Source organism: Erpetoichthys calabaricus, chromosome 6, assembly GCF_900747795.2.
Source record: "Erpetoichthys calabaricus chromosome 6, fErpCal1.3, whole genome shotgun sequence".
NCBI classification, from domain to species: Eukaryota; Metazoa; Chordata; class Cladistia; order Polypteriformes; family Polypteridae; genus Erpetoichthys; species Erpetoichthys calabaricus.
This window is the reverse complement of record NC_041399.2, coordinates 182,244,369-182,265,083: the sequence shown is the minus strand read 5'-3', so window position 1 is coordinate 182,265,083 and position 20,715 is coordinate 182,244,369. Positions and strand designations below refer to the sequence as shown.

Below are 20,715 nucleotides of genomic sequence, written 5' to 3'. Positions count from 1 at the left end.
ATGAGTCTATTACAGCGCTCTGGAGGAATTTTGGCCCACTCATCTTTGCAAAATTGTTGTAATTCAGCTTTATTTGAGGGTTTTCTAGCATGAACCGCCTTTTTAAGGTCATGCCATAGCATCTCAATTGGATTCAGGTCAGGACTTTGACTAGGCCACTCCAAAGTCTTCATTTTGTTTTTCTTCAGCCATTCAGAGGTGGATTTGCTGGTGTGTTTTGGGTCATTGTCCTGTTGCAGCACCCAAGATCGCTTCAGCTTGAGTTGACGAACAGATGGCCGGACATTCTCCTTCAGGATTTTTTGGTAGACAGTAGAATTCATGGTTCCATCTATCACAGCAAGCCTTCCAGGTCCTGAAGCAGCAAAACAACCCCAGCCCATCACACTACCACCACCATATTTTACTGTTGGTATGATGTTCTTTTTCTGAAATGCTGTGTTCCTTTTACGCCAGATGTAACGGGACATTTGCCTTCCAAAAAGTTCAACTTTTGTCTCATCAGTCCACAAGGTATTTTCCCAAAAGTCTTGGCAATCATTGAGATGTTTCTTAGCAAAATTGAGACGAGCCCTAATGTTCTTTTTGCTTAACAGTGGTTTGCGTCTTGGAAATCTGCCATGCAGGCCGTTTTTGCCCAGTCTCTTTCTTATGGTGGAGTCGTGAACACTGACCTTAATTGAGGCAAGTGAGGCCTGCAGTTCTTTAGACGTTGTCCTGGGGTCTTTTGTGACCTCTCGGATGAGTCGTCTCTGCGCTCTTGGGGTAATTTTGGTCGGCCGGCCACTCCTGGGAAGGTTCACCACTGTTCCATGTTTTTGCCATTTGTGGATAATGGCTCTCACTGTGGTTCGCTGGAGTCCCAAAGCTTTAGAAATGGCTTTATAACCTTTACCAGACTGATAGATCTCAATTACTTCTGTTCTCATTTGTTCCTGAATTTCTTTGGATCTTGGCATGATGTCTAGCTTTTGAGGTGCTTTTGGTCTACTTCTCTGTGTCAGGCAGCTCCTATTTAAGTGATTTCTTGATTGAAACAGGTGTGGCAGTAATCAGGCCTGGGGGTGGCTACGGAAATTGAACTCAGGTGTGATACACCACAGTTAGGTTATTTTTTAACAAGGGGGCAATTACTTTTTCACACAGGGCCATGTAGGTTTGGATTTTTTTTCTCCCTAAATAATAAAAACCATCATTTAAAAACTGCATTTTGTGTTTACTTGTGTTATATTTGACTAATGGTTAAATGTGTTTGATGATCAGAAACATTTTGTGTGACAAACATGCAAAAGAATAAGAAATCAGGAAGGGGGCAAATAGTTTTTCACACCACTGTATATATATATTTTTTTTAGCATGATGTTATTTCATCTACTAGATGGCAACAGAATACTATCTGCAGAGTTAATTGGGCTTAACACTACAAGGCATATCATTACACATCACCTCGAATATGACTCGAGGTTAACTGTAATCCCAAGTCCAAGTCACACTCAGGGTTAAGACCTGGAGGTTAATTACATAATTTCCTTAAGTCAAATACAATTTTTAATGGCTTATTTTTTCAATTTTCAATTTCACATAATATCGCACCAATTTGGTGTGCATGAACAAGAATATTAAAAAAAATATTATCTGTTAGGGATGATGCTCTCTACAGTCCAGAAAGCTTAAACCTTGATTAAAAGACTCACAATAAGCAATAACACAAAAACAAATTTGAAGTTTTTAATGATAAAAGTTTGGGATATATATATATATATATATATATATATATATATATATACACACAGTGGAACCTCGGTTTGCGAGTAAGTTGGTTTACGAGTGTTTTGCAAGACGAGCAAAATTTTTAATAAATTTTGACTTGATAAACGAGCGAGGTCTTGCAGTACGAGTAGTTTGTCTGCTGAGCGTCATGTGATCACAACTGAGCTGATGGTTCTTCTCTCTCTCTCACTGCGGGATTGTGGGCAATCGTCTCCTATTCTCCGTCAGAGTCAGCGTGCCTCACTCATATAGTCAACATCCGTACGAGCGCATAGTGTTTACTACAGCATTAGCATTGTGACTGTGCGTGTGTGTGTGTGTGTGCTGTGACGTGCGAGTCCCCGTCTTGCACCCTAAAACACAAAGCTGAGTCTCAGTACTTTAGCAACACATGCTTTATTCAGCTTGAAACAGCAACAGCTTGGTTATTTATACACAGACACAGCAGTCAGGCAGGGCCCTGCACATTTATAATGTTCCTTGTTCCTTGTATCACCCATTGACGGCAGGCGCTTATAGCACACGCTATACGGCGCGCGCTTGTGTGTGTGTGTGTGTGTGTGTGCTCGCGCGCGCGTGTGTGTGTGTGTGCTGTGACGTGCGAGCCCCCGTATATGAATAGTTTTGGGTTGTGGAACAAATCATCTGAGTTTCCATTATTCCTTATGGGGAAATTCACTTTGATATACGAGTGCTTTGGACTACGAGCACATTTACCGGAACGAATTATGCTCGCAAACCGAGGTTCCACTGTATATATTAAGGATGGCTCAATAAGGGAAATTTTAAAAGATTATCATTGTAACAGAAAATATCAGTAATATAATAAATAATGAATTACAAGGACCTTGCCACCACATGTGGTTATGGCATCACGAATTTTCTACTATTGCAGTTCTCACAAAGAATATTTACACATCCTACTGGGGCTACAATGCATTGATCATTTTTGTTAGATTACAGTTAGGTTTTATTCTCTGGATTGTTCATTTTCTGCATTTCTGTGGTTTTTGTGGTCTCGAAATCATTCATTTTCATGTTTCTTTGTTGTTTCTGTAGGCTTTGTTTATTATTCTTTAACTCTATACTCCCTTTTAAAATGTTTATTATTTACTATCTATATATAATGAAGTGTTCACTTATTTACTTTACCTTTTGTATTTATTTATATGATGTCATTGCTGATGGACCATCCAGCAGATCCTTCAATGGTCCAATGAAGTTTAAGTGACTGCATTTAGTGTAAGTCATGTTTTTTTCCTGTGTCTTATGGATTTGGGATATTGGATTATGTATTGGGACTTATTAACATTGGATTGTCTTTTTAGGCATATCCTTTTTGCTATAGCTAAATAAATTCTTGCATTTATAAAGATATTTTGTCTTTACTAGCCAAAGATTTGACAGTTCCTTTCCTGAGAAGGGCATTTATGTGTATTTGTGGTATATTAGTGGACATTAAAGGAATTGTTTGGAACTTTGAAAGTCATTTACTAATTTTGGGCCTAGTAGGTCAAAGCCTCCCTGTGGAGTTGAGAGGTCAAACTACTTGTGGTGAGACCTATTCTGGGATGGTGGGGGGGGCCTGACCTGGTTTACGGAGGCTTTAGGAGGTGTCACACTCTCTTCACTTTAGAAGGATACTCGAATCACTTTGTGAAATGGAGCATACCTTGAGTCCAAAATCAGATAGCAGAACCGCTGCAAGCTTTCCATGCGATACTTTTGTTTATATTTTGTCACTTGCAGGTTAAAATCATATATTTGACACTGCAGACCCTGTGAAGCAGAAATTTTCCCTCCACTTAAAGACTTGCTGCTGATATTCAGTTCAGCATACTGCACAAGATGCATACAACTCAGATGTACAAGCCAATTTGTTTTATTGCTTTTTACACAGTCAACAAAAAATCTTAATAATTCCAGGTGCCGTTTCTTTTGGGGTTTGGTATGGGACCTGAGATCATCCATTGATTTTTTTGCATGCTCAGGCATCATCATGGGGAATCATTTTTTTGTGTGCAAGATTGTTTCTCAGCAATTTTTCAAACTCAGAATAAATTTTTTTTGTTTCTAATTTGCCTAAAGTCACGTTGAAAGTCACTCTCCTGTTGTTTAAGAAAATAGAAAGTCTAAATTCCGATTATCTTAATGTAGAACAGAGCATGTAATCGTTAGATAACATTGAATATTGGCTCCACTCTAATGTGTATGTACATATAATATTATAAAATATACTGAAGCAAATCTAAATGAGACATCTTGCCACTGCATAGTTATGAAATATTTTAATGCTGATATGGTGACCTGTCAGTGAAATTTTATTAAAGTTATCACTTACCCGTTTCCAGGTGGCTAAAAGCTGCTTGTCTGACATTTGTTCTGGATAATCAGCAATAGCAAAGACACAGCCTGTTAGGAAACTTTCTTCTGGGACTAGAATAAATATCAAAAACAATTTAAAAAAAGATTTAATCTCTGCTATGACTTTTTGGCTGCAATAGCAAATGTTGCCACCAGGAGGCTGTAGATATATGCAGTTGAAAGAATTACATGGTGACATCCTATTGTTCTTAGAAGCAATTTTTAAAAATCCATAAAATAAGAAATATGAAAGGACTATTTTATGACAGAGGTAGGAAGACAGACAATTTGTGTATTATGTGTTACCTATTTTGCCCCCTTTCTTTTTTCAATTAAAAAGACGAGATCACTCTGAAAACGACAAAACATACACAGACCATACAGAGTCTTCACTCATTCCTGTTTATGAAAGCTATATATACATGGCATCAATGTAAAAGTTACAGAAACATCTGCCTATGGCTTAAAATAGATGGCAACATATAAAATGTGGGACACTCGTGACTGGAAAAATCAAAAAGTGCCACTGATAGAAGGTATCTTATCATTGGGTCTTGTTTTAATCTTGCTTTATTTATTTATCCATCCATCCATTCATCGTATTTTCTCACCCACTCTGTCCTAAGTAGGGCGTATGAGGCAAACATAGGGAGTTATGCAGGAACCATCTCAGGACAGGGTGCCAGTTCATCTCAGGGCGAACACACTCACATGCAAACAGACACCACAAAACACACAAGGGACAGTTTGGCATTGCCAATCCAACTAACCATTATGTCTTCGGACTGGGGGAGGAAACCAGAGCACTAAGAGGAAACCCACACTGAAAACAGGCAAACTCCACAATGGGATGTGAACCCTGGTCTCCTTACAACAAGGCAGCAGTGCTACCACTACATAATCATGCCACACATCTTGCTTAAATTTGCTTCGAAATATACCTAAATGGTTATATTTACATCATCAAGTAATTCAGCAATCATCAATCCATCTTGTAAATGAAGGTGAAAATGCAAGAATAAAAAGTTTTGCACTAACAAATATATAAAATGCACTTGGTTTTTAATTGTACATACATTTTTGATATATGTTTAAAAAGAAAGGCAATGATAAGTCATATTTTAATAGAAACAATTATGGAAATAAGAGTGCCTTCAGAAAAGTACTCACACAAGTTCACTCTTCTACCATTTTATTATGTTGCAGCATTACACTAAAATCATTTAAATTCATTTTTCCCTTTTCAAACAACACTCAATACCTCAGAATGACAACATGAAAACAGGAGTTTTTGCAAATTTATTAAAAACTTAAAAACTCAAATATCATATTGACACAACTATTTAGACCCTTTGCTATGACACTTGAAATTTTGTTCTAGTGCATTCATCATTATTGATATGTTTCTACACGTTATTTGGAGTCCACCTATGGCCAATTCAATTGATTGTCTATGATTAGGAAAGGGACAAACCCATCTATATAAGGTCTCACAGCTGAAAACCTGTGTGTTAAGGCAGAGATCTGGGAAAGGCTACAAAAAAAATCCTGCTACACTGAAGGAAGCCAAGAGAATACATCGCCCCCACTTAAATGAAAAAAATGGGGAAAAACCATGACTCTTCCTAGTACTGACCATTCAGCAAAACTGACCTATAAGAAGAGAATGGTATGGGTAAGAAATGTGACCAAGAACTCAATGGTTACTTTGGCTGAGCTCCACAGAGTTTGTGTGGAGATGGGAGAAACTATCAGAAGGAGAACCACCACAACAACACTCCACTAATCTGGACTTTATGGCAGAGTGGCTAGACGACAAATGAAAGCCTACCTGGAGTTTGCAAAAACGCAGCTAAAGAACTCTCAGACTATGTGAAACAAATCTCTCTGGTGTGATTAAACCAAAATTAAACTCTTTGGCCTCAGTTCTAAACATCACATCTGGAAGAAACCTGGCACTGATCATTACTCATGCAATACCATTCCAATGGTGAAACATAGTGGTAGCAGCATCACGTTGTGGGGTTGTTAATCAGAGACAAGTAATGACAGACTGAGGAAAGCAGAAAAAAAAAACTACAGAGATATTCTTAATGAAACCCTGCTCCAGAGAGCTCTGCGTCTTAGACTAAGTCTACGCCTTTCAACTGAGTAATGACCCTAAGCATAAGGCAAAGACCACACTGTCAAGCACACATGTTGCTGCCACTCCTCTCTGTTAACAACACTTTCCATTAAAACTTGCATCACATTTGCACTTCTTACACTTTTTTATTGATATATATAGTTGATGGATGCATATGACTAGAACTACACTGATTTGGATATATTTATATAGACTTTATGGACTTCGCCCTAACTGGGCTTTCAGCCTCCGGAACAACTGAAACTTTCAGTGGCTCACAGGATGAGTTTTATGATGGATATGCTGGATTGCTCTCGATTACTTCTATACATGCTTAATGACTAAGAAATGATCTGATTTTACACTTATATGGCTTATAGCTCTGGGACGATCATGCCTGTAATACCCAGTGTTATATGTATTTGGCTATACGTTGGAACCTCCGAATTCTGGTATCTTCAGGGGCACCTTATAATATCTCCTACTATGCATTTTCTGCAACTTGCTATTGCCGCTTATCTGAGCCACCCACTCCACCCATCTGACCTTCTCTGCTGTGCTGCTTCTCTGCTACTATCAGATAAGTACTACTCTGTACTATGATAAAATACTCTCGTGACAAACTCCTTCACATTAAACACTTTGTCCAGAGTAAATGGTCAGACTGGAATGTCCTAAAAGACACTGGCAGTATGTGTGCGCCCGCAATATTTACATCGCAGGTCAGGTCACCGCCACTGGCAGCAGCATTTCTTCAGGAATACAGCACACTGTCCTAATCATGGCTTTGAAAATAGGAGTGCCAGTGTGCTAAACTTGCAATTTGTTAAAATGAAGTCTGATCATGGATCGGTCCACAATGAACCCTCATCAGCTAATATTGCATTGCTTAACTCAAGATATCTTAATGGCAAAGCGCTGGTGCTAACAGAATTTATTTCACACCAACCTTGACATGCTTTGACTATCAGAGCCTCACTGCTCAAGACAAGGAGGAAGAGTCGAAGTAATTGTTAGAACTGAACTAAACATCAAAAGAATCCCAATTGACAGCCCACTGCCTTTTGAGTGTATGGCTCTTAAGCTAATAACGAAATCAGGTCCCATCTTACTCATTGTTCTCTATCATCCCCCAAAATACAATGCAGCCCTCTGGAATTTTTTTTCCCCCCCGCCCTCCCTGGCCATCGGACCTTACTTTATTTTTTTGTTAGTTAGTATTGGCTAATTTTTATATATTTTTTTTTCTTTCTTCATCTTGTAAAGCACTTTGACCTACATCATTTGTATGAAAACATCCTATACAAATAAATGTCGTTGTTCTTGGTGATTTCAACATCCATATTGACATTACTACATGTAAGCTGAGAAATGAACTCCTGTCCTTACTGGACTGTTTTGACTTGGTGCAACATGTTGATATTCCTACTCACTTTGGTGGTCCTGTATTGAACTTGATCTGTACATCTGGATTATCTGTTGGCAACACTTATAGCAGTGTAACTCTACTGGGAGGTGGTCGCTTCTAATCTTATATCACAGCTCCAGCTGATTCAAAACTCTGCTGCAAGAGTCCTAATGCGAACCAGGAATAGCGATCACATAACACCCATCCTGCTTTGCCTCCACTGTCTCCCTGTGTCTTACAGAAGTGAATATAAAATTCTATTATTAACCTATAAAGCTTTAAATGGCCTTGCACAGAACTACATCAGTGACCTTCTCCATTGCTATCCTCTTGTTCACCTAATAAGGTCCTCTGATTCTGGCGATTTTCTTGTGCCCCATACTAACCTCTACTCCATGGGTGACAGAGCCTTCAGCTGTATAGCACAAAGACTTTGGAATGACCTCCTTAAATTAATTAGGTCACCTGACTCCATTCATTCTTTTTAAAAAAAACAACTTAATACTCAACTGTTTAAAAAGGCTTTTAACTTAACCTGACATTCTGCCTCCTCTTTCAGTCTTCCTCTCTGTCCAGATGCTCAGTACAATGTGTGTGTGTGTTATACCACAAAGGATGTTGTTTGCTAGACTTTCTTTTAGAATTGAACGTAGTATTTTACTCTGGTTTATTATCTTTATTCTTTTCAGGAAACATCTGTATCCAATGTTACCTGCAGTTTCTTTATGAAACTCTGTGAAGTGCCTTGAGCACGGGAAAGGCACTATATAAATAAAATTCACCATTATTATTATTATTATTCATTTTCTTGAGTGGTCCATCCTAGACTTGAAGCCAATCAAACATATCTGGAGAGACCTGAAAATAGCTGTCCACTGAAAACTTTCAATCCGTCCTAACAGAGCTCAAGATAATCTACACAGAAGAATGGTAGAAAAATCCCCATATCCAGGTGTGTAAAGCTCATCATGTCACACCTAAAAACACTGCCAGCCTGAAATCCCTGCCAAAGGTGCTTTAACAAAGTACCGAGTAAAGGATTTGAGGTTAAGATGACAAGTAAGATTTTCCAAAGGAATTGTAAGATGAACATAACTCTTAACATTTGATATTCTGATAATTGCACACAACTTAAATCACACTTACTGTCCAACCCAGGGTCATGTCCAAATAGCTGATGTGGCTGTAGCGGATGCAGTTGTGACTGAGGAAGTAGCGTTGGTGCCTGATGCATCTGTGGCTGTGAGTTCTGACTTTGCATTTGCTGCTGTTGCTGCTGCTGGTGCTGTTGTTGCTGCTGTTGCAGATTCTGCTGCTGCTGATGCAACTGCTGTTGGTGCAACTGTTGCAAATGTTGCTGTTGTTGTTGCAATTGTTGTTGTAACAGGTGATGTTGTTGTTGTTGTTGCTGAAGCTGCTGCAGATGCTGTTGAATGTGTTGAGGGTGCTGCTGATGCAACTGTTGTGGCTGATGATTCTGTACCTGCTGCTGTAGTCTATGCTGCTGTTGGAGCTGATGCAGTTGAAGGACATGCTGCTGCTGCTGCTGCTGCTGCATTTGTGGCCGATGCAACTGCTGTATTCGCAACTGCTGTTGCTGTTGCGCAATTTGATGTGGCTGCTGGGCAAATAATGGCTGACCTATCTGTTGCTGCTGCAGAAATGGATGAGCTTGTTGCTGTGGAAATGCATGCTGGGGTATCTGCTGCTGCTGCTGCTGCTGCTGCTGCTGTTGTTGTTGTTGTTGTTGTTGTTGCTGCTGCTGCTGCTGCTGCTGCTGCATCTGCATAATCTGTTGAGACTGGAGATGCAAGAGTGAATGTCCTTGTTGGTGATGATGCGGTGGTGGCTGTTGTTGCAAAGGGTGTGTCTGCTGTGGCATCTGTGGCTGTTGCTGTTGCTGTTGTTGTTGCTGCTGCTGTTGCTGCTGCTGAAGTAGGTGCTGTGCTTCTGCTGGTAGTTGCGGCTTCATCTGATTAAACAAAAGTGCATTGGGATGACCCTGCTGGCTCTGATTTGCTTGTTGTTCCAGTGATTTTGTAGGAGCAGAAAGAGTCTGCAAGATCTGCAGTTGGAAAAAAGAAATATTACGAGTTAAAAGTTGTAGTTTAGGATAATGCTAAATGCTGCAAATATCAAGAACACCTCCTTAGTTTACATCTGTAAGAAATATATACTGTAAAGTACATAGCATACAGTATGGTAAATATTGGAAAAAATACAAAAACAATCTGTGTAAAATTTAAATTAAGACAAAATGTTTCTTCATGACTAAAATTCCACATTTCAAACTTCACAATTTCAACTCTATCTAATGAAGTTCCCTTTGGCAGTCTTTGTAAGAGGAATGTATGTGTCAAATATGATAGTAGACCTTGAATTGCTTTTACAGCTTTATAACTTTAAGGAACCTGCTTAGTGTTTGAGGACCCTCTGTACAGAAGGTCCTGCTTGCTATGAAATAACAAAGACTAAAATCTTATAACTACCTCTGCAGTGCATCCTCATGACCTTTTATAACCTAAACCTAAACACCACAGCAAGTCACTGCATAGAGAGACATCAGTTAGCAAAACTTTACCATGATATTTTTTTTTTTTAAATCAATAAATTTAGGAGGCCTTTGCAAATATATGCACATATAAGGGCAGGCAGTCCTATGGAGTCCGAACGATGCACATTACCTGCATTGTGAGGGAGCGTTAGTTACAGCACTATGGCCATGTGGCGCGATTCCCCAAGGGTGATCCAGCTCGTAGGATCCTCATTGTTGGAGACCTGAGTGGCTGGACCAGACCAAGGGGTCGCCCACGTAACACCTGGCTGTGGCAGATAGAGTGTCATTTCCAGAGGGTGGGACTGGACCGCATGTCTGCCTGGGGGGATGCCAACCAGGATCCCGAGCTGTTTTGTTGTGTGATAGGTGCAGCAATGCACTGTACCAATGCATGCTCCCCAACTTGACTTGACTTGACTTGGGCAGGCAGTATCCAGGTTGACAATAAGTCAAGACACAGGTCAAACATGAAATGGCTTTGTGCACAACAATGATAAGTGCAAATTCAAGAAAATTTGCGTAGCACATTCCCAGGGCAACTAGGATGAGCTGTGGACAACGGGATTCTGATGTGAGAATGCTATATCTGAATTGCTACAACTGAAAATCCCTGCCTTGCTCATGTTGTCTGCTTTGGAAACTAACCTCAATTTTTTTTCCTGCTGTCTTACCTCTGCATTACAGTGTAAAACGGAATCTCTTATTTTCATACATAGGAATTAATGACTAGAGAATCCCCTGGAGGGCTGCGTAGTCATTTGGCCTTGGAACCCCTAGAGCAGTGTTTCCAAACCTCGGTCCTGGGGGCACACTGGTTTTTGTTCCAACCAGCTTCTGTTTTTAATTGGACTCCTGGGCTAATTAAGTGGTGTGTTACTTCCCAAGTTCTGTGTTTTTGGGAACAATATAGAAATTAGAAAACTAAGTTTGGTGTATATATATATATATATATATATCAATTAAAATGTACCAAGCAGTTATATGATGGGTATAATGTATTTTTTAACAATATTTTCATCTTGATTTTCAATCTACTTTTCTAGGTGTTCTAATTGTTTAATGAATCTATTATTTACTAATTAGTGGGTCTGATGCTAAAGTAGTTGCAGCCTTTGATTATTCAATGTTGTTTGCCAGCGTGTCTGCTCTGCTCATTTTTAATTGTCATTAATAAGATACAACGAAGGGGAAAAATTGCACAGAGAAGGGGCAAAATATAATGAAATCAACAAAAGAGAGTTCAGCATTTAAATCTATAGCAAAAGCAGACATTTTTCTAAATGTCTTATAAATGTAAAATTCATGCTGCTGTGCTTTTCTGAATGTCAAATAAAAGAAAAATAATACCAGCTAATTAAATGAGATCAATGTTTTCAGGTGTTGTCACTGATTAGGAATCTGGTTGGAACAAAAACCTGCAGCGACATTGTGCCCCCAGGACCGAGGTTGGGAAACACTGCCCTAGAGTATCCACTATCCACTATGAAATATTAAAAGTTAAAATAACAATACAATAACACAGTCCGTCTTGAGAGGCGCTGCTATTTCTCTAAGATTATAAATAACAATGCTAGTAATCCCAGAGTCTTATTCTCAACGATTGATCATCTGCTAAACCCAAGTAACTCAAAGGAATGCCTCCTAAGTACTTCCAGTAAAACTTGTGAGGCTATTGCTGTATTTTTCAATCAAAAAATTAATGATATTAGAAATAACATAGTATATCTCCCCAACACTAAGGATCCTCCTAAACCCCAGTATTCCGTTATAAACAAATTAAACTCTTTCACTAGGATAGATTTACCTGATTTACATAAAATAATTTCTCAACTGAAACCCTCCACCTGCGTCCTTGACCCAATACCAACAAATTTTTTCAAAGAAGTATCGGACGAGCTAATTGATAATATTCTTAACATAGTAAATTCGTCATTAGATACGGGGGTCTTCCCAGATTGTCTTAAGACTGCTGTAGTTAAACCCCTACTTAAGAAAAATAATCTTGACCCCTCTGCTCTTGAAAATGTTAGACCCATTTCTAACCTGCCTTTCTTCAGTAAAATTCTAGAGAAGGCAGTCATTATGCAGTTAAATGACCACCTCAATAAACATATTATTCTTGATAAATTTCAGTCAGGTTTTAGAACAAATCACAGCATAGAAACTGCACTCGTTAAAGTAGTAAATGATTTGCGGGTAAATGCAGACAGAGGCCATTTATCTGTTCTCATCCTCTTAGATCTGAGTGTCGCATTTGACACCATTGATCATAATATTCTTAGAAATCGCCTTAGTCAATGGGTGGGCCTCTCTGGCAGTGTCTTAAATTGGTTTGAATCCTACCTGGCAGGGAGAAAATTCTTTGTTAGTTGTTGTAATTATAACTCAAAGACACATGATATCCTATATGGTGTTCCACAAGGCTCTATCCTGGGTCCGCTGCTCTTCTCAATCTACATGCTTCCATTAGGTCAGATTATCTCAGGGCACAACATGAGCTACCACAGCTATACTGATGACACACAGTTGTATTTATCAATAGCACCTGATGACCCCGATTCTCTTGATTCACTAACACAATGTCTGACTTGTACTTCAGAATGGATGAATAGTAACTTTCTCAAGCTAAATAAAGAGAAAACTGAAATCTTAGTGATTGACAATAATGGATATAATGAGGCTATTAGAAATAAACTGGATACATTAGGATTAAAAGTCAAGACGGAGGTAAAAAGCTTACGGGTAACTGTTGACTGTAATCTAAATTTTAAATCGCATATTAATCAGATCACTAGGACAGCATTTTTTCACTTAAGAAACATAGCAAAAGTTAGATCTCTTATATCATTGAAAGATGCTGAGAAATTAGTTCACGCGTTTGTTTTCAGTCGACTAGATTACTGTAACGCACTCCTCTCAGGAATACCCAAAAAAGACAAATTGTTTGCAACTAGTGCAGAATGCAGCTGCTAGAATCCTAATCAGGAAAAAAAATCTGAGCACATTTCTCCAGTTTTGATGTCACTACACTGGTTACCTGTGTCATTCAGGACTGACTTTAAAATTCTGCTTATGGTTTATAAAGCCATAAATAATCTCGCCCCATCTTATATATCAGAATGTCTGACATCTTATATTCCAAATCGTAACCTCAGATCCTCAAATGAGTGTCTCCTTAGAAATCCAAGAGCAAAACTTAAAAGAAGTGGTGAGGCGGCCTTCTGCTGTTATGCACCTAAAATCTGGAATAGCCTGCCAATAGGAATTTGCCAGGCTAATACAGTGGAGCACTTTAAAAAACTGCTGAAAACACATTATTTTAACATGGCCTTCTAATAACTTCATTGTAATTTAATCCTGATACTCTGTATATCCAATTCATTATAATAACTATTCATGGTGGCTCTAAAATCCTAAAAACTAACCCCTACTCTCTTCTGTTTCCTTTTACTCAAAGCACCGTGATGTTCCAACAGTGATGGATTAAAAGCCAGAAGTCTGCATGACCATCATCATCAAGTCCTTCCGTGAGAACCCTAAATACAAAAAGGACTGATCATTTATGTTAGGTAGAATGCCCAAAGGGGACTGGGCGGTCTCGTGGCCTGGAACCCCAGCAGATTTTTTTTCTCCAGCCGTCTGGAGTTTTTTTTTTGTTTTTTCTGTCCCCACTGGCCATCAGACCTTACTCTTTTTCTATGTTAACTAATGTTGTCTTATTTTAATTTCTTATTTTCTCTTTTATTTTAATTTTCTTTTCTTCATTATGTAAAGCACTTTGAGCTACTTTTTTGTATGAAAATGTGCTATATAAATAAATGTTGTTGTTGTTGTTGTAGTAGAGGTTTATTTCTCACAGTATTAACACTAGCTGGAGTTTTTATTTTCCTCTCTTCTCTGTTCATCTGACCACAGCTTTATGCATACCTCTCATCCTACATAGTTTAAAATGTTCATTTTTCTTATTTTTTTATTTTTTTAAGCACTTTGAGCTACACCCTTTATATGAAAATAAGCTGTAGAAATAAATGCTGATGTTGTTGTCCAAATGTACTGCACTTCTTTTTACCATTTATTCATCCTTCTCTTTTCTGAATTTGTTTTTAACAGGTCAAGGTTTTGGAGAGACAATTGTTAGCCTGTCATCACTGATAAAAGGGAGGATATAATCCTAGATAGGTTAATTCAAAACACTTACATACACTCCCTAATACTCATATGTACCCAATCGGTTCACAACTAACAATTAAAGTACTGTCAAATAAATCACACACTTAGTTGGTAGAATATATAGTATACAAGTGTAAATAATATGTAAAAACCCATAGATAAATTGTATGGCTAAGTCAATAATAGAAGCAGTAAGGAAACAAAAGTTATATTTTCACATATTCTAATATTTCATTAATGCCGCAAGTCTTCTGAAGTGGCAACTGACTTCAGCTCCACAAAACAGTTTAAAAGAACTTTAAGAATATAAACAGAGCTTTCTTTATTTTTATTTAATTTATATTTTTGCTTATGCTTGTTATCATGCATGACATAAGCAACGTTAACTGGACCCTGCGACCAACACTATAAATGACCTCTGTCAGTACCGACTAATGCAGATTACTATAATGTGTTTACTTCTGACTGGCTTGTTGTATGTTCGGTTAAACTGATTGATACTTCTAAAAGTGGTAAAACACTGAAAAAGTAATAAGATTCAAAACTTTTTTTACTCACATGTGCAACATTTGATGGTCTGTTGACCTGCTGAATATCAGCATTGTTAGTAATATTCCTCAGCGTTCGTACAGCAGGACTCCATGTTGTTGCAATATCCTGCCTTTCTGGCCCTTGAGTGTTTTGACCAGTTATTGCCATATTACTGCGAACCTCAGATGGAAGGATACTGCCTGGAACTGGAGGAACATTTGCACATAAATTTATAAGTCCTGAGTCTTTGGTTTGAGGCAATCTTCGCTTAGCAGAGACGGATTGAGGAACCTCAGCAGGAGTCCAGTTTAGGTTCCTTTCTTGTTTTTCAGGAGAAGAGTCTGAAGAGTCATCAAACATCAGTTCACCTTTCACTTTATTACTTTTCTTATTCCATTTTGGAGAGAACTCCTGCGGGCTTACAGGAGACCTTTCACGGGAGGAGACAGGGCTCGATTTCCTGGAGCGATTGTCAGTATAGCTGTCATCTGACTGGGAGCCTCTGTCATAATAGTCATCTCCACTTTCCTCCTCTTCTTCTTCCTCCTCCTCCTCTTGGACAGTTAAGCGTGGATGATACAACAGTTCATCCTTTCCGGATTTAGCAGAAACAGAATCCAATACCCAGTCTGGAGTTACTACTTTAATGCTGCTGTGCTTTTGAGCACATTCATACTTTTCCTACATCAAAGAAAGAAAATGTCAATGTTTAGATATGTTAAAATTCATAAATGCATCAAGTTACTGCAATAATATGTCTCTAATTAAAAGATCAGTCACTGTGAACACACAATGTCGCTGTGTGTGGATATCACAGCATACCTAAGATTATGTTTTGCTGATGTATTAACATGAAGGGCAAGGAGCACCGAGCAGTAGCTTTGCACATCATGACACAATTTCTGTGGCTTTCCCATTACAAATCCAAGTGCCACGATCTAAGACTGGCACTGGGGTATTGCATGATTTAAAAGAAATATTTCTATCTATCTATCTATCTATCTATCTATTTGAAATACAGAAAAGTGAATGCAATGGGACTTTAGAAAAATAACTGAAGGAGGGGATTCCTTCTCTTACCCTGACTGCTGGTCATTTGTTAAAACCTTCACTGCACACACTTTTAACCAGAGCCTTGTTTTTTTTCCATAAAAAAACATGATGAATACTGTTACCTGATTTTATATTTGATAGCTTGCTATATAGACTAAACAGGTAATTAATGGTTTTCTGAATTGTGGACCTAATCTTACTAGAACTTGTAAGTGTTGCTTCATTAACTTTAATGTAATCTTCATACCGGACTATATGGTTGAATTTTAAATGGTTGAATATTTGTTGGGCGGCACGGTGTCGCAGTTGGTAGCGCTGCTGCTTCACAGTTAAGAGACCCAGGTTCACTTCCCGGGTCCTCCCTGCGTGGAGTTTACATGTTCTCCCTGTGTCTGCGTGGGTTTCCTCCGGGTGCTCCAGTTTCCTCCTACAGTCCAAAGACATGCAGGTTAGGTGCATTGGTGATTCTAAATTGTCCCTAGTGTGTGCTTGGTGTGTGTGTGTGTGTGTACACACCCTGCGGTGGGCTGGCACCCTGCCCAGGGTTTGTTTTCTGCTTTGTGCCCTGTGTTGGCTGGGATTGGCTCCAGCAGACCCCCGTGACCCTGTAGTTAGGATAAATCGGGTTGGATAATGGATGGATGGATGAATATATGTTTGTCTGCAGTGGTTTAAAAGTTTGCACTGTACACTTTTGAAAACAAATTATTAATAAATTACGGACAATTCTCTTCATTCTGATACTTAAATGTCTGAAAAGTGTCAGATGATGTAGGCTCAACATTACTAATATACATTCAAATTTTTTACAAGATGTTGTCTGGGATCACATGCCTAAAAATGCATTTTCCATTTAGCACATAGTTAGCATTATGATGCAAGTGCCTCTGTATATGCAAAGCAGTGCTTGATGTAAATATATAAGTGTCGGTATCCTGTGTGTTGCACTGATGCATTAATGGGAACAGCAAGGAGCACAAAGCAGCAAACACAATTTTTGCGGCTTCTGCATTAGAAATTCAATATCTGAGACCAGCATCTCTCCCTTTGTGTTTGCAGCACAGGGTGGTTGGCATCACGACTGGTGGCTTAAATATGTAAAATTTTGTAGCATGAATATGACAAAAACATACAGTTAGGTCCATAAATATTTGGACAGAGACAACTTTTTTCTAATTTTGGTTCTGTACATTACCACAATGAATTTTAAATGAAACAACTCAGATGCAGTTGAAGTGCAGACTTTCAGCTTTAATTCAGTGGGGTGAACAAAACGACTGCATAAAAATGTGAGGCAACTAAAGCATTTTTTTTAACACAATCCCTTCATTTCAGGGGCTCAAAAGTAATTGGACAATTGACTCAAAGGCTATTTCATGGGCAGGTGTGGGAAAGTCCGTCGTTATGTCATTATCAGTTAAGCAGATAAAAGGCCTGGAGTTGATTTGAGGTGTGGTGCTTGCATGTGGAAGATTTTGCTGTGAACAGACAACATGCGGTCAAAGGAGCTCTCCATGCAGGTGAAAGAAGCCATCCTTAAGCTGTGAAAACAGAAAAAACCCATCCGAGAAATTGCTATAATATTACGAGAGGCAAAATCTACAGTTTGGTACATCCTGAGAAAGAAAGCAAGCACTGGTGAACTCAGCAACGCAAAAAGACCTGGACGTCCACGGAAGACAACAGTGGTGGATGATCGCAGAATCATTTCCATGGTGAAGAGAAACCTCTTCACAACAGCCAACCAAGTAAACAACACTCTCCAGGGGGTAGGCGTATCGATATCCAAGTCTACCATAAAGAGAAGACTGGAAGACTGCATGAAAATAAATACAGAGGGTGCACTGCAAGGTACAAGCCACTCATAAGCCTCAAGAATAGAAAGGCTAGATTGGACTTTGCTAAAGAATATCTAAAAAAGCCAGCACAGTTCTAGAAAAACATTCTTTGGACAGATGAAACCAAGATCAACCTCTACCAGAATGATGTCAAGAAAAAAGTATGGAGAAGGCATGGAACAGCTCATTATCCAAAGCATACCACATCATCTGTAAAACACGGTGGAGGCAGTGTGATGGTTTGGGCGTGCATGGCTGCCAGTGGCACTGGGACACTAGTGTTTATTGATGATGTGACACAGGACAGAAGCAGCCGAATGAATTCTGAGGTGTTCAGAGACATACTGTCTGCTCAAATCCAGCTAAATGCAGTCAAATTGATTGGGCGGCGTTTCATGATACAGATGGACAATGACCCAAAACATATAGCCAAAGCAACCTAGGAGTTTATTAAAGCAAAGAAGTGGAAAATTCTTGAATGGCCAACTCAGTCACCTGATCTTAACCCAATTGAGCATGCATTTCACTTGTTGAAGACTAAACTTCAGACAGAAATGCCCACAAACAAACAGCAACTGAAAGCCGCAGCAGTAAAGGCCTGGCAGAGCATTAAAAAGGAGGAAACCCAGCATCTGGTGATGTCCATGAGTTCAAGATTTCAGGCTGTCATTGCCAGCAAAAGGTTTTCAACCAAGTATTAGAAATGAACATTTTATTTCCAGTTATTTAATTTGTCCAATTACTTTTGAGCCCCTGAAATGAAGGTATTGTGTTAAAAAAATGCTTTAGTTGCCTCACATTTTTATGCAATCGTTTTGTTCACCCCACTGAATTAAAGCTGAAAGTCTGCATTTCAACTGCATCTGAATTGTTTCATTTAAAATTCATTGTGGTAATGTACAGAGCCAAAATTAGAAAAAAGTTGTCTCTGTCCAAATATTTATGGACCTAACTGTACTAAAAATCACTTTTAATACTTTAAAAACATCATAAATTATAAATTATATGCATGCCTCGTTTATAATTTTTACCTATACTGGCAACACTTAATATCTGGCAACAGACATCACAACTCATTCTGAATCTGAAAATGTATCTTTCTCATCTCAGATTGCTAAAGGGCTAATTTTGTATGTCCTGGCAACAGCTAAGCAACCAAGCAGGACTGAAGTTTGTGTCTCAAAAAGGGAGCACAGGAAAAGCAAAGAAATGCCAGCCCTGTAAAGATAAAGTCACCCTACTATATTATGAAATTTGAGACCAACAGCTTTTTATATTTTATCAGGTGTCTTAACTTCTTGTGCCCCTTGACTGGAGGATGAAGACGTTGTATCAGTATAAATCCCTAAACCTCTAAATCTGTTACAGTTAAGCATTTTGTATTGGTTCAGGTTTCCTTGTACTATTTGACGAACAGAACTTGACTTTATCGTAAAGGCTGAATTACAGAGTAAACCAACAATCCATCTGGCTTTTTCTGTGACCTTGGAAAAATGTAATTAATTTTTGCTGTACTTTCTCAAATGCTTTATTTTTATTTTTTAAACACAGATTTTCAACCTGATACAAGTTTGGATATCCAGAAGTACATTTTTCTTGATGAGGCAGTGTTTTAAAAGATGAGGAGATATGAAAGGAACATCAGGTATCAACATGCTGTGTTGGAAGCTCCTGGCCAGTGTGGGGGGAAAATATCATTCTCTATGCTACTATTAGCCACAGGAGTGTCCTCTATTGCCACACAAACATAGGTGCCTGTAAGCCCAAACATCCAATCGCATTTCTTGGTGCCATTTGTACTGATGTCTTTGCTTTACATAATGGAGAAAAACTGTAGACCTGAGGATTATGAATGTTATCATTTGAGACAACCTGGCCTTTCACTAAGCTGTTCACACTAATAACTGGTTTAAGACAAACAACCATCTGCACTTTGAATCACCTTCCACATACCCACTACTTAAACATAATTGAATATTTTGTGCCCAGCAAAATACGCTTTTTGATTGCAAAACCTAAATTCATCATTCCAGGGGATATTTTCCCCCACTTATTTACAAGGAACAAAATCTACCAGGATGTTGATGAAATTCACTGGCCTCTTTGTGAGATGCAACAGGACAGTACTTGATATACTGTACTGGTGGATATTGACTTGTAGCATTTCTTTCTTTTTTTTATGAATGCATGAAAAGAATACAGTAAATACAATTATTGCAAACGAGTCTAAGATATGTTGCTGGGTTTATTGCCCTAACAGGTATCATGTCTCTTGTATATAACTTGCACACTGACATACAAGAAAAATAAAACCACAGTAAGAACAATGACATCACGTTATTTGTTAGATATGATGAATACATTACATTGAGATGCTAGATTGTGGGTGTAACTTTACAGAAACATGTTGCTTGTTGAGAGTGTACTATATGTACAGAAGTTTTAAACATTACGATTTTGAGCAAGATTCCTTTAATTTTGGGAAAATGGTGAAGTGCTTTTCGATTTGTATCAATACAAAAGTCCAGATTTATTTTAATGCCTATATGGATTTCTAAACTGGGTTTTAAATGTCGGTAAAACAAGGAAAGAAAAAAAAGGTTTTTCAGTTCAACAAAAAATATAAGTTCTCAAGACTGGCCATATCCTTCCCACATATATGAAAACAGATTCAAAATTGCGGCAACAATGGCATAGTTGTAAAATAATTACTCACCCCCCTTGGCTCAGGTACTATTAAATGTGTGCACTTCTTGTTCAGGGTCAGCTGGCACTCCCCACCATAAAAGGTTATCAAAGCCCACAGTGCATTACGGTCCTCTGTAGACATCTGAAATAATCAAAACAAAAGGAAGAATAAACATCAATGAAAAACATTAATCACATTTATTCCACCTTT

At 38.5% G+C, this 20,715-nt stretch overlaps 1 protein-coding gene across 1 annotated transcript in view; it reads right to left on the bottom strand.

Annotated features, from left to right (window-relative positions):
* Window positions 1-20,715, bottom strand: part of paxip1 (PAX interacting (with transcription-activation domain) protein 1) — a 94,911-nt gene that overhangs the window by 53,962 nt on the left and 20,234 nt on the right. Inside the window, exons 5-8 of the mRNA XM_028804162.2 lie at window positions 20,533-20,646; window positions 14,953-15,606; window positions 8,814-9,732; window positions 4,112-4,206 (exon numbers count right to left, since the gene is read on the bottom strand). Of these exons, the coding sequence (XP_028659995.2) occupies window positions 4,112-4,206; window positions 8,814-9,732; window positions 14,953-15,606; window positions 20,533-20,646 (1,782 nt within the window). The remainder of the gene's footprint in view (window positions 1-4,111; window positions 4,207-8,813; window positions 9,733-14,952; window positions 15,607-20,532; window positions 20,647-20,715) is intronic.